This window comes from Mytilus californianus, unplaced genomic scaffold (genome assembly GCF_021869535.1).
Source record: "Mytilus californianus isolate M0D057914Y unplaced genomic scaffold, xbMytCali1.0.p SCAF_5, whole genome shotgun sequence".
Classification (NCBI taxonomy): Eukaryota; Metazoa; Mollusca; class Bivalvia; order Mytilida; family Mytilidae; genus Mytilus; species Mytilus californianus.
In genome coordinates, this window is record NW_026262701.1 from 64,889,497 (window position 1) to 64,904,087 (window position 14,591).

General features: G+C 33.0%; 1 protein-coding gene across 6 annotated transcripts in view; it reads right to left on the reverse strand.

Annotated features, from left to right (window-relative positions):
- The window catches only part of LOC127701233 (importin-4-like), a 997,117-nt gene that overhangs the window by 587,829 nt on the left and 394,697 nt on the right, over positions 1-14,591 (reverse strand). For all 6 annotated transcript variants that reach the window (XM_052205057.1, XM_052205056.1, XM_052205054.1 and 3 more), the window contains exons 16-17: positions 4,990-5,106; positions 2,254-2,370 (exon numbers count right to left, since the gene is read on the reverse strand). In XM_052205057.1, the coding sequence (XP_052061017.1) occupies positions 2,254-2,370; positions 4,990-5,106 (234 nt within the window). The remainder of the gene's footprint in view (positions 1-2,253; positions 2,371-4,989; positions 5,107-14,591) is intronic.

A 14,591-nucleotide genomic window follows, 5' to 3' on the forward strand; every position in this document is an offset into this window, starting at 1 on the left:
GATTAAATATTTGACACAGCATAGGTTTCTGACACAGAATGAATGTGGTCTAAGAACTTAATTTTTTTTAATTTACCTATTCAAACCATATCGTTATTATTTGCTTTAATATATAAAACAGAAATAAACAGTTTTAAATGGAAAATTTTAAAGAAAAAAAAGGAAAAAAAAATCACTCCCCCAAATTTTTTGAAACCCCTTATGATTCATCACCCATAAACTCAATCCCAGCCTTCCCTTTGTGGTATGGTACCTTGAAGTACAATTTCAGAGAGATCCATACACTTGAACACAAGTTATTGTCTGGAAACTAGAAAAATGCTTGTTTTTTGGCCCCTTTTTCCTAAACGTTTAGGGCAATTACCCCCAAACTCAAACCCAACTTTCCCTTTGTGATATGGAACCTTGTAGTACAATTTCATAAAGATCCATACACTTACACACAAGTTATTGTCCTGAAACTAGAAAAATGCTTGTTTTTTGCTCCTTTTTGGCCCCTAATTCCTAAACTTTTGAGGCAATTACCCCCAAAATCAATCCCAGCCTTCCCTTTGTGGTACGGTACCTTGCAGTACAATTTCAGAGAGATCCATACTCTTGAACACAAGTAATTGTCTGGAATCTAGAAAAATGCTTATTTTTGGCCCCTTATTCCTAAACGTTTTGGGCAATTACCCCCAAACTCAATTCCAGCTTTTCCTTTGAGATATGGAACCTTGTAGTACAATTTCATAAAGATCCATACACTTACACACTAGTTATTGTCCTGAAACTAGAAAAATGCTTGTTTTTTGCCCCTTTTTGGCCCCTAATTCCTAAAATTATGAGGCAATTACCCCCAAAATCAATCCCAGCCTTCCCTTCGTGGTATGGTACCTCGCAGTACAATTTCAGAGAGATCCATACTCTTGAACACAAGTTATTGTCTGGAAACTAGAAAAATGCTTATTTTTGGCCCCTTTTTGGCCCCTTATTCCTAAACGTTTTGGGCAATTACCCCCAAACTCAATTCCAGCTCCTTTGTGATATGGAACCTTGTAGTACAATTTCAGAAAGATCCATACACTTACACACAAGTTATTGTCATGAAACTAGAAAAATGCTTGTTTTTTGCCCCTTTTTTGGCCCCCGATTCCTAAAATTTGGAGGCAATTACCCCCAAAATCAACCCCAGCATTCCCTTTATGATATAAAACCTTGTGGTACAATGTCAGAGAGATCCATACACTAACACACAAGTTATGTCTGGAAGTTACAAAAATGCTTATTTATGGCCCCTTTTTGGCCCCTTATTCCTTAACTGTTGGTACCTTAACCCCAAAAATCAATCCCAGCCTTCCTTATGTGGTATTGAACCTTATGGTAAAATTTCATAGAGATCCATTCACTTAAACTAAAGTTAGAGTGCGAAAACCAATGTGTCTTCGGACGACGACGACGTCATACCAATATACGACCGCAAAATGTTTTTGCGGCCGTATAAAAACTAAACATAGTCCAATGAATCATGAAATTGAGATCTTGATCAGATGAAACCTGCCAGTCGGGCATGTACACCTTACAATCATTCCATACATCAAATATAGTTGACCTAATGCTTACAGTAGCTGCAATACGGACTTGACCACGTAGCTTTAACCTTGATCACTGATCCATGAAATCAGGACAAAGTCAGGTGAACCCTACCTGACAGACATGTAGACGTTGCAAGGAACCCATATACCAAATACAATTATACTATTACTCATAATAAGTGAGTATTCCACTTGACCAAAAAACTAATTTTTTTTCAAGCAGTTACTTAGCCATGAAAATGAGGCCAAGGACAATGGACATATGACAGGCTAAAACTTCGTAACATAAGGCATCTGTATACAAGGTATGAAGCATCCAGGTCTTCTACCTTTTGAAAATTTAAAGCTTTATGCGGATAGTTTACGCCGTTGCAGGATTCCTATGTAATCTTTGCAACTTTTGTAGCAGGCCAGACAAAAATGATCTGCAGCTAAATTTGAATTTTTATTTGTTTGAAGTATGTTATATCTAAGCATTGATTCAATATAATGACTTCAAATGCCAAAAGTATGGTTTTTGGCTGATAGGGGTCACATACATATAATTTAGGTGACTGGGTCATTTAACTTTATTTTCAGGGAATTTAGTGGGAGACATAGGACTTAAATTACAAAGTCTCCTTAAAATGACAAGTGAATAAATTATGGCAAATGAAATACAGATGTAAATTGAACTCACCTAATACTTGGATCTGCAATTTCCTTACACTTTCCTCATCCCCAGCAGTTAAGTATACCTTAAATAGTTCTATAATTTCTTGAAAGTATGGTTTCAATAATGTTTTTGCTGCATTAGCTACAAAAAACAACATCATTATCATCATTGCCATTTGAGAAAAAAGTCAGAGATCATTCATATCATCATGCCAATGTAGACATATCAAATAAGAGACTCCTAAGAGCCTGAATTGTTCATCTGGCAAAAATTTGACATTACTTTTTTACTTTTTCACAATCAGAATTGTTTTCAGGTGATAACAATTATTTTTGATTTAAACATCATTTTTAGAGCAATTGCGTCAAATCAAGACGATTAAATTATTAGTATTCAGTACCAGATACACATTAGTTATTTAAACAAAAATCATGATACAAAATTTGTTTTAAAAATAAACTTCCAGGTACCCTCATCTCTCCCGAAATCAACCTTTCTCCACTAAGGACAACATTTTATAATTATCCGTTTTACAAACTCAACGACCGTATTTTCCTGAAAATTGAATTTAAAATAAAAGAAAATACTTTTAAATGAATTTGTTTTCCATTATAGGCGACAGCCGAAATTTTCCAGATCAACACCATACCGCAATCTCCTTCCCAGAAGACGGTTTCCAGTTACTGTTGGGGATATATGATCCCAGTTGGCAGACCAATTGGAAACAACTTTATGCCGATGAGACAAAAACAGCAACAAATACCACACTGTAAAACTAGATATGGACGATGCCCCCCTCTGCTCTGCCATATGCATGTGTGTAGTTCCACATACTTTAGATTTCACAAACAGTGATGTTGAAGTACAACCTTGAAATTGTTGCGCTGTCTGTAAGACACAAATGATGACCCCGTCTGACCATAAGAAATTATAAATTTAACACTATGTATGATAATCTAAGTCCAAATAACTGGCATTTTGAAAATACTTGAAAAAAAATCAAAATCCTGTGGACATGCACTTTCATCATGTGTACAAAAAACCTACAAAATATTAAAGCTACAGCTCAAAAACTGTAAGAGGAGATAGCCGAACAAAGCATGATCTTTTTATGCAGCTAGTCCAAATACCTGGCATTTTGAGAATATTTGAAAACAAGAGGCTGTCAGAGAGACAGCAAACCGGATTTTCCTGCAGAGGTCGAATCCTGAACAGTTGAGCAAGTATGGACACTACATTTAAACTTAAAACAGCTCTGAATTTGGATTGTGATTGAATATTTGACAAATCATAGGTTTGTGACACAAAATGAATGTAGTCAAAGAACTGATATATTTGAAATTGGACATTTAAATACCTATTATGGTCCAATATCCAAAATCTAAGTACATATTAGAATCAGCATATCAAAGAACCCTAAGAATTCAATTTTTGATGAAATCAGACAAAAGTTTAACCTATAGCTAGGACCCTGGCCCTTTGGACCTCAATGTGGACCAATTTGATAAAGGAGCCCACAATCCAAAATCTCTCAATACATGGTTAGATTCAGCATTTCAAAGAACCCCATAAATTCACTTTTTGTTGAATCAAACGAAGTTTGATTTTGGACCCTGATTTAGACCAACTTGAAAACTGGGCCTAAAAATCTATTATTTAAATAGAGTTTAGATTCAGCATTTGAAAGAACCCTATATATATATCTAATTTATGTTGAAATGAAACACAGGTTAATTTTATCCATAATATTTTCTGTGCAAATGGAAATAACTCAAACTGGATAAATAGTTCTCTAAAATAAGATATGATGCAATTTTTCAAATTATAATAAATAATAACAACAACCAGTGATGACTAAGTTCTCTAAAATTAAATATGATTTAACACTCAAACATTGTTAGAATCAGCATATCAAAAAACAAAAGAATTCAATTTTTGATGAAATTAATCAAAAGTTTAATTTAGGACCCTTTGGACCTCAATGTGGTATTATCTTATTAATAATGAAAAGCTCGACCGTTCACAAGTTCTTAAACAGGAGGGGGTATTTCATTTGATTTGTTTTATTGTCCCATACAAGAATATATATGGTTTCGGGTTGGGGATCTTGACCATTTACAAGTTTTCAAAAAGAAGGGGGGTGGGGGTTACCCCAGGGGACTTTACCTCAATTTCATTTGATTTGTTTTATTGTCCCATTCAAGAATATATATGGTTTAGGGGTGGGGATCTCGACCGTTTACAAGTTATCAAAAAGAAGGGGGGTGGGGGTGATCCCCATGGACTTTCCCTATATTTCATTTGATTTGTTTTATTGTCCCATACAAGAATATATATGGATTAGGGGTGGGGACCTCGAGCGTTTACAAGTTCTCAAACAGGATGGGGTGGGGATGACCCCAGGGGACTCGCCTTATATTTCATTTGATTAGTTTTATTGTCCCATACAAGAATATATATGGTTTCAGGGTGGGGATCTTGACCGTTTACAAGTTTTCAAAAAGAAGGGGGGTGGGGGTGGTCCTGGGGACTCCCCCAATATTTCGTTTGATTTGTTTTATTGTCCCATTGACAGGAAAACTGGCAATCCTAGTCAATTCAGATTGGAGTTCGTTGTTAGTCTGTTTGTCCAACAAATATTTTCGCCACACTTTTGTCAAAAACTACTGAACATTCTACTTATTTGGTCAGCTGCTCAACAGTGATGAGTTATAATGTGTCCTCCAGTCAAATAAATAAAAAGTCTATTTAATAACCTACCTGTAGCTCCTATAGCACTGATAGCTAACTGTTTCTGCTTAACAGAGGTTGTAGGAATCTTCAGTACTCCAAGCAAATGTTCCATCAATGGTTGTAAATATGGCTCTATTCCATTTCCTACAATGATTTTTTATTTCAAACTTTAAGGGTGCAATCAACAGTTTTTTTCTATGACGTCATATTTTAAGGGACCATGCCTAAGTGACCCTTAGTGGTGGAATGGTTAATAAAGATACTTGTATAAAACTAGATATTACTGGAATCAGAATTTTCTCTAGTTTATATTGAAATAATAATATACTGTACTTTTAATATAGTAAAAAAGTTCTATCCAGAGAAAATGGGGAAAAAGTTGCCTAATCTGAACATAAAAAACCTGAAATCAGGTCATGTGCATACCCATGTAAACATGATACAGGCACATTTTCCATAATCAAAACTGTATGAAATTCATAGGTTTTTACCTGGCCTTTAATAAAAATCTTGTTTCAGGGTACGGTTTCCTGCTTCGAAAAGAGCTACAGTGGCTGCAAATAAGTTTTCAATTTTCACTGCCAAAAAAACAGGATGTTTACAGTGTTGTCTCCCCTCAAAACATGAATATTTAATCTTATTTTTAAAATTATTTTAATCATTCAACCTGTTTAATTTGAAAGCTAATTAACTAATTTTTACAATCAAATACAAAAAACATGATACTTTTTCACCAATTATATGAATAAAAAGGGATTTCCCTCCATGGTTATTTTTAGTCGGGGAATAACCCCTAGTTTTTTATACGAAACTGTTTATAGCATCCTTAAACATTAATATGCTTTTTTCATACGGTGTATATATATCCCAACTCGTTCGTTATGCCCGTGTGTGTAGTGATGTCATAGATTTTAACGAACGTAATCAATGCATCACTGGTAAATTATTAAATCAAGGATTTCGTTACCATAAATTACGTTAAACTTTTGTTAAGTTCTTTCATAGATACAAAGATTTGATTAGTAAATTTGGCTGTACTTGTAGAAAACTGATTAAAAACGGTATTTCGCATCCTAAATTTTACGATAATATTGTACTTAAAGCGCGGAAATCACTATGTGATCCGTGTAAACTCATCGAACCTTTAAACAGGCTTATTAGTAAAGGTTATCTTACCAATTAATTTGATCTTTGAATATAGTTTACATTGGCACTAATATCGATTTTGTCATCAGCAAATTAAAACATAACTAAATTTGTATTTTTTTTCAAGTGGGATGTATAAAGACACACCCACGTTCGTTTAGATCTATAAAGAGGTTAAACTCCTAACTATCCTACTGTCTGTCGATACATTTATTTTTGGCATTGCACTAGTCATGTCTTCTTTGACTGTCCATGACGTTAAAATACTAAATCCCTGGGAAGTGTTTTAGTTGATTTTAGTCTCTGATGCATGATTTTTTATTATTAATTGTTTTGGCTTTTAACTAGCTGTCAGTAACTGCGAGTACTATCAAATCGTACTTTCTTGTTTATTTGACCTGTTGATACTAATTGTATTGCTTTTTTGTTATTTAATGTTTATTCAGGGTTATATCTGGTCTATATACCAGCTTTGATAAGTGTTTGGTATAACTATAAATTTTCACTTCGTACTATGAACTTCAAAATTATTTATTTTGTAATAATATTTCCTTTCTCTATTGGTACTGTACACGTATACCTAACAACAAAATTATTTTCATTTACCTGGGTTTAAAGTTATTGCAAATGGATGGTATTTTTGTTCGAGCATATTGTTTTTCTTTAATTGTTTAACATTTCTTACCGATATAACTTGTTACTTTTATTATTCTTCTCTTAATTTATTTATTTTGTATTCAAAATTATTTATTTTGTAAAAATATTTCCTTTCTCTATTGGTACTGTACAGGTATACCTAACAACAAAATTATTTTCATTTACCTGTGTTTAAAGTTATTGCAAATGGATGGTATTTTTGTTCGAGCATATTGTTTTTCTTTAATTGTAACATTTCTTACCGATATAACATGTTACTTTTGTTATTCTTGCCTTAGTTTATTTATTTTGTATTTACATTGTGTCATAGGTCAAATTTATTTGTTCAGTGTATGTTCAATGGTGTTAATATGTCCTTTGATTGAGTTAAGCTATTTCAGTTGATATTTTATAGTGTGTCTTTCTATGTTGTGATGTTACACTATTGTTTCAGGAAAAAGGGTGAAGGTTTGGTACCATTAAAACGTTTAAACCCGCTGCATTTGTTTGCACCTGTCCTAAGTCAGGAATCTGATGTTCAGTAGTTGTCGTTTGTTGATGTGGTTCATAAGTGTTTCTCGTTTCTCGTTTTTTATATAGATTAGACCGTTGGTTTTCTCGTTTGAATGGTTTTACACTAGTAATTTTTTGGGGCCCTTTATAGCTTACTGTTCGGTGTGAGCCAAGGCTCCGTGTTGAAGACCGTACTGTGACCTATAATGGTTGACTTTTATAAATTTTGACTTGGATGGAGAGTTGTCTCATTGGCACTCATACCACATCTTCTTATATCTATTTTATATCATACTTCAAACTCTGTTGAAGGCATTTCCCGAGGGAGATATGAATTTGCGAAAAATTCACCCCCAAAAGTTAATTATTTATTCTATGACAATTTTTTTTTACGATTTTGTTTTTACGTCTGAAATCATTATTAACACGATAATGACTACAATCACTATTCAAAAAAATGTTCAAGATATTTTATACATTAACCGTATGTTATGTCGCATGTGGTAGTCCTGATGTTCAGAGGGGAATATGAAGTCTTGTTCAGTGTCTCTTGGGATAGTCTCAACCAATCAAATGTTAATTTCACTATCAATATCAACAAACAGTGCAATAATATGAGATATTATTGTAGTTGGTTCAACTTCAGTTATGGACAAAAGAAGATAACTTCAATTTTGAATATTACTTTAATAATGACATCATTGAATTGACTATGATTGTCAGTTTTCCTATCGAAGTTCAAAGTTCTCTCTGTGCACTCTGGCTTCCTCCACCAATAAAAGCTGACCACCAACTAAAAGCACAATAGTGTTGAAAGTGATCTTAAACACCAACCAATCAATCAATCTTGCCTACATTTTATTTGTATCTAATATAATGCCTAAATACTCTAAAAACAAGGGTTTAATTGAATCTGGAATAATTATAAATTATGGAATATGTGATAATTTTGTGTATGTTGTTCTAAGCCTTACTTATAAAATAATATTCCGTGCGTTCATCGTGTATTGTGCGTGTACCAATCGTGCGCTCATCATTCATCGTTCCGTGTATTTTCCGTGTACCGTGCGTGCATCGTGTATTCTTAATCGTGTATGGTGCGTGTATCGTGCGTTCATCAATCATTCATTCTTAACCGTGTATCGTGCGTTCGTCAATCGTGTATAACTGTGTACATCAGATAACGTTTATTTGTCAAACGTTCATCTCTAATCGGGTAACGTTCATTCATTGCGGTTTTTATATGATAGTCGGTTATAGAGCTCATCAAAGCTTATATTTTATCTCACGGTTAAAGTGTATATATATGTTCCGACTTTAAATAAAATTTACATTCATACTTACTTTCTTGTGAACACTTAATTAACTTCATCGTACATAACGTTCATACAGATTCATGAATTTTTGTGTAAAATTTATTTATCATCTGTAAACATTTCGTGGTTATTCAGTGAATCTTGGCTGGGACTGACACATTTTAATATAATGATACATGTTCTACGTACAAACAATAACATGATGACATTTCTACGACAGAACAGTTAAAATTGGAATTTCTATTCAACTGAGCGAAATGGGCTTAAAAATATACTGTTGGCCAACTGTTATTTGTTAAAAAATATTCCGCCAATAAAAAAAACAGTGCTTTTGCAAAATTTAGATGTGGGGTAGCTCCACTAAAAATAGAAACTGGAAAGTATGAAAGAAAAGAAGTCCACGAGATGACATGTGTTGTAGCTCTACTATTGAAGATGAACTTCATGTCATTTTAAAATGCCTATTATATGTAGATTTAAGACAAATTATGATACATTAAGCTAAACATTTTAATGAACATTTTAACCTTTAATTATCAGATAGCGAAAAATTTATATTTTTATTTAATAACGGCAATGTTGCTGCTATAGTTGCCAAAAACATCAACAATATTTCATTGAAAAGAAACGGCATTTTATTTCCTAGTTCTCAAAGAAAAAATGTTTTATTTTCATATAGTACAGGTGGACACTGTAAATTTTAAATGTAAATGAGTAAATATATTGTGTCTTAAAAGTCTCTCATTATTCTTTTTAAGATTGGTACATACAATGCAAATGTTTTAATGTTTTATGTTTATTTCTGTGATTCTCATTTTATGTTTGTATGTGGTGAGACTATAATAATATATTGAATCAGTATTAACATGATTAATGTTCAACTTGAGTCATTTCTCCAATGTTGAACAATGCAAGATTATAATTCTTCGCTTATTTGGCAAATTCATATTCTACTAAATATTCAAACATTTAAGTTTTGATAAATACCATTACAAATATAATTTTTGTCTTCGTTTCTGATGGTCACGTGTACGTAAGGTTATTCCATTGAGAAAATACAATATACAAGATTGTCGGGTAAATGTGGATTGCGGATTAAGATTTTAGATGTCAAACTTGAATTAACAAATTAAACTGAGGCGAATTTAACACGAATATGTATTTTCTCTTCAACAGTGTTTTTATTCTCTGTTCTTTATTTTCATTTAAAATAAGCTAAATATGTTTTGTGGAAAATTGAATACAAATAAACATATGTATTTGAAGGCATTTTTTTAATTAAACAAGTACAAGATCAGGCAAATATATCCCGTATTCCTTAAGAAGGATTTTAAATTGAGGAACTTTTTAAACTTGAAATTGTGTTTACGAGTTTAAGATATTCTTTTTTATTTAAATTGTTTGATAAAATAGTTAAATATATTGTATTATCATAACAAGTCTTTATTTAAATGGAATAAACATGGAACACTTTCACAGATTCATTTTTCATTGTGTTCATGGTTGCATATCAAGGACACCGTTTTTAATGTATGTCTAAAAGATTAATATCCGAAAAAAATAATTCACAATAGTATTAAAGAATGACGGATTATTTTACCATGGGGGTATTTTTTGTTCCGCTACTGAGGACATTTTTTTGTCCTTTATGAATGACAAATTTGACTCCAATAAGGATAAATTTTATCTTATAGAAAAATCGGTAGTTTTTATTCGATAGATTTTGTGTTCATCTTTATCGGATATAAAAGATTGACAAATACAAACAATTAATTGAAGTTTCCTATGCATCTATCACGATCCAGCAACTTTTGACTAGTATAAAGGGTTGCCTTGGTTTTATAGCTCAAAACGGTATTATTTGTTTTGCTTTACATTGGGTTAAATAATGAAATGTATGTTTCAGAAATTTACACAAGTTTAATTTCGGCTTTGACTCCCGGGGACACTGTCGTTTACAGTAAAAGACAAAAATCTACACATTTACGTTCTTATAAAAAAGAAGTTGTGGTATGATTGTCAATGTTCATCATTGTATCATAATTATTGTACTCCCCCTAATAATGAATCTATAATATATGCCACTGGACGTTAAACGATCAACTATTAATTCATCCATCTTATCCTTTTAGTTTTGTGATAATTTGCATATCAAATACATGAAACAACAGAGGCGGATCCTGCCATTTTAAAAAGGGGGTTCCCAACCCAGGGCAAAAAGGGGGGGGGGGGGGGGGGGTTCCAATTATATGTCCCCATTAAATGCATTGATCATCCAAAAAAAGGGGGTTCCAACCCCCTGAATCCTCCCCCTGGATCTGTCACGGAACAACTGCAGAGTTTCACTAAAGTTAGAAGGCCGATATTATTGCACATATAAAACAGACATTAACATCGATCCCTACGTTTTGATCCCCTCACAAAAGAACACTTTATAAATTTCATGCATCTATAACGCTTTTCTGGATTTACTTTCACTAGGAACGCTCAATGCTAAATATTTGAAAGCCAAAGAATGTATAAAATAGATAGGAGTGTAGAGCTATATGACCAATAAAGGGCCTATACACATTCACAACATTCTGTGTATTTATGTGTTTGTCCAAAGTCAAAAGCACGTAGTTCAGTGGTTTTCGTAACATCAATTCTGTTATATACATGTATTTGGGCTTTTTTTTTGTGGCAAGATACATGTTGATTTGAAATAAAGAAGGCCGTTATTTTGCTCAATTGAATTGTTTCATATTTTTTTCATTTCGGGGCGAGGCCTTTAATAACCGACTTTACAGTTCCCGTATTTTTTCATTATTGAAGGTCGTATAGATATAACTGCTAGCATTCCTCTTGATTTGAACTTTCTTGAATAGTTGACTCACTAGCAATTATACCACATTTTCTTATATTTACATAAGCCTTCAATCCATCAAAAGCCAATTTAGTCTGCTGTAGCTGAAACCTACGTTTCTTAAAAAAAAATCTAAATTTATATAACGACAATTTAAGAAATGTTTGTCATAGATATCTGTTCGTGATATAAGTATCAAAATATTTTAGCTATGAAGATGTGTAAACCCTTAACTAAACCCTATTTCTTTGGGCAATACCTACGGGAACTAAAATAATAAATAAAATGCTCCGCAGGGCGCAGCTTGATACGACCGCAGAGGTCGACCCTGAACAGTTGGGGCAAGTATGGACACAACATTCAAGCTTGATACAGCTCTGAATTTGGATTGTGATTAAATATTTGACACAGCATAGGTTTCTGACACAGAATGAATGTGGTCTAAGAACTTAAAAATTTTAAATTGGACATTCACCTATTATGGTCCAATATCCAAAATCTAAATACATGGTTAGATTCAGCATATCAAAGAACCCCAAGAATTCAATTTTTGATGAAATCAAACAAAGTTTAATTTTGGACCCTTTTGATCTCAATGTGGACAAAAATGATAACAGGGCCCAAAAATCAAAAATCTAAATACATGGTTAGATTCAGCATATCAAAGAACCCCATATATTCAATTTTTGTTGAAATCAAACAAAGTTTAATTTTGGACCCCGATTTGGACCAACTTGAAAACTGGGCCCATAATCAAAAATCTAAATACTGTTTAGATTCAGCATATCAAAGAACCCTAAAAATTTAATTTTTGTTAAAATCAAACTAAGTTTAATTTTGGACCCTTTGGACCTTTATGTAGACCAATTTGAAAACGGAACCAAAAATTAAGAATCTAAATACACGGTTAGATTCGGCATATCAAAGAACCCCAATAATTCAATTTTTGATGAAATCAAACAAAGTTAAATTTTGGACCCTTTGGACTTCAATGTGGACCAATTTAAAAACGGGGCCCAAAATCCAAAAACTTAATACACGGTTAGATTCATCATATTACAGAACCCCATATATTCAATTTTTGTTGAAATCAAACAAAGTTTAATTTTGGACCCCGATTTGGACCAACTTGAAAACTGGGCCCATAATCAAAAATCTAAATACATGGTTAGATTCAGCATATCAAAGAACCCCATATATTCAATTTTTGTTGAAATCAAACAAAGTTTAATTTTGGACCCCGATTTGGACCAACTTGAAAACTGGGCCCATAATCAAAAATCTAAATACATGGTTAGATTCAGCATATCAAAGAACCCCATATATTCAATTTTTGATGAAATCAAACAAAGTTTAATTTTGGACCCTTTTGATCTCAGTGTGGACAAAGTTGATAACGGGGCCCAACAATCAAAAATCTAAATACATGGTTAGATTCAGCATATCAAAGAACCCCATATATTCAATTTTTGTTGAAATCAAACAAAGTTTAATTTTGGACCCCGATTTGGACCAACTTGAAAACTGGGCCCATAATCAAAAATCTAAATACATGGTTAGATTCAGCATATCAAAGAACCCCATATATTCAATTTTTGTTGAAATCAAACAAAGTTTAATTTTGGACCCCGATTTGGACCAACTTGAAAACTGGGCCCATAATCAAAAATCTAAATACATGGTTAGATTCAGCATATCAAAGAACCCCATATATTCAATTTTTGTTGAAATCAAACTAAGTTTAATTTTGGACCCTTTGGACCTTTATGTAGACCAATTTGAAAACAGAACCAAAAATTAAGAATCTAAATACACGGTTAGATTCGGCATATCAAAGAACCCCAATAATTCAATTTTTGATGAAATCAAACAAAGTTAAATTTTGGACCCTTTGGACCTCAATGTGGACCAATTTAAAAACGGGGCCCAAAATCCAAAAACTTAATACACGGTTAGATTCAGCATATTAAAGAACCCCAAGAATTCAAGAATAAAACCCCATTGAAATTGATCAAGAAATAAGCAATTTATACGAAGTATCTTCTTTTGCACAATACTGTGCAATTGATTATTTCTTGCTATTGCGCAATACTGTACAATTGAAAATTTCTTGCTATTGCGCAATATTGTGCTATTGGATATTTCTTGCTATTGCGCAATACTGTGCAATTGAAGATTTCTTGCTATTGCGCAATACTGTGCAATTGAAGATTTCTTGCTATTGTGCAATACTGTGCAATTGAAAATTTCTTGCTATTGCACAATACTTATTATATAATAATTTACACATCCTGTTTGGTGTGTATCTCCTACCATATCATTATTATTTGCTTTTAAATATAAATCAGAAATAACCAACTTAAAATTTTAAATTTTAAAAGAAAAAAAAAAGGAAAAAAAGAAAAAAAAAAGAAAAAAAAAATCCCCCCCAAAAATTTTTTGAACCCCCTTATGATTCATCACCCCCAAACTCAATCTCAGCCTTCCCTTTGTGGTATGGTACCTTGCAGTACAATTTCAGAGAGATCCATACACTTGAACACAAGTTATTGTCTGGAAACTAGAAAAATGCTTATTTTTGGCCCCTTTTTGGCCCCCCATTCCTAAACGTTTCGGCAATTACCCCCAAACTCAATTCCAGCTTTCCCTTTGTGATATGGAACCTTGTAGTACAATTTCAGAAATATCCAAACACTTACACACAAGTTATTGTCATGAAACTAGAAAAATGCTTGTTTTTTGCCCCATTTTTGGCCCCTAATTCCTAACATTTTGAGGCAATTACCCCCAAAATCAATTACAGCCTTCCCTTTGTGATATGGAACCTTGTGGTACAATGTCAGAGAGATCCATACACTTACACACAAGTTATTGTCTGGAAGTTACAAAAATGCTTATTTTTGGCCCCTTTTTGGCCCCTAATTCCTTAACTGTTGGTACCATAACCCCCAAAATCAATCCCAACCTTCCTTTCGTGGTATTGAACCTTATGGTAAAATTTCATGGAGATCCATTCACTTAAACTAAAGTTAGAGTGCGAAAACCAATGTGTCTTCGGACGACGACGACGACGACGACGACGACGCCAACGTCATACCAATATACGACCAAAAAATTTTTAATTTTTGCGGTCGTATAAAAACCATTATTAGAAAATCGGAATATATATGTGT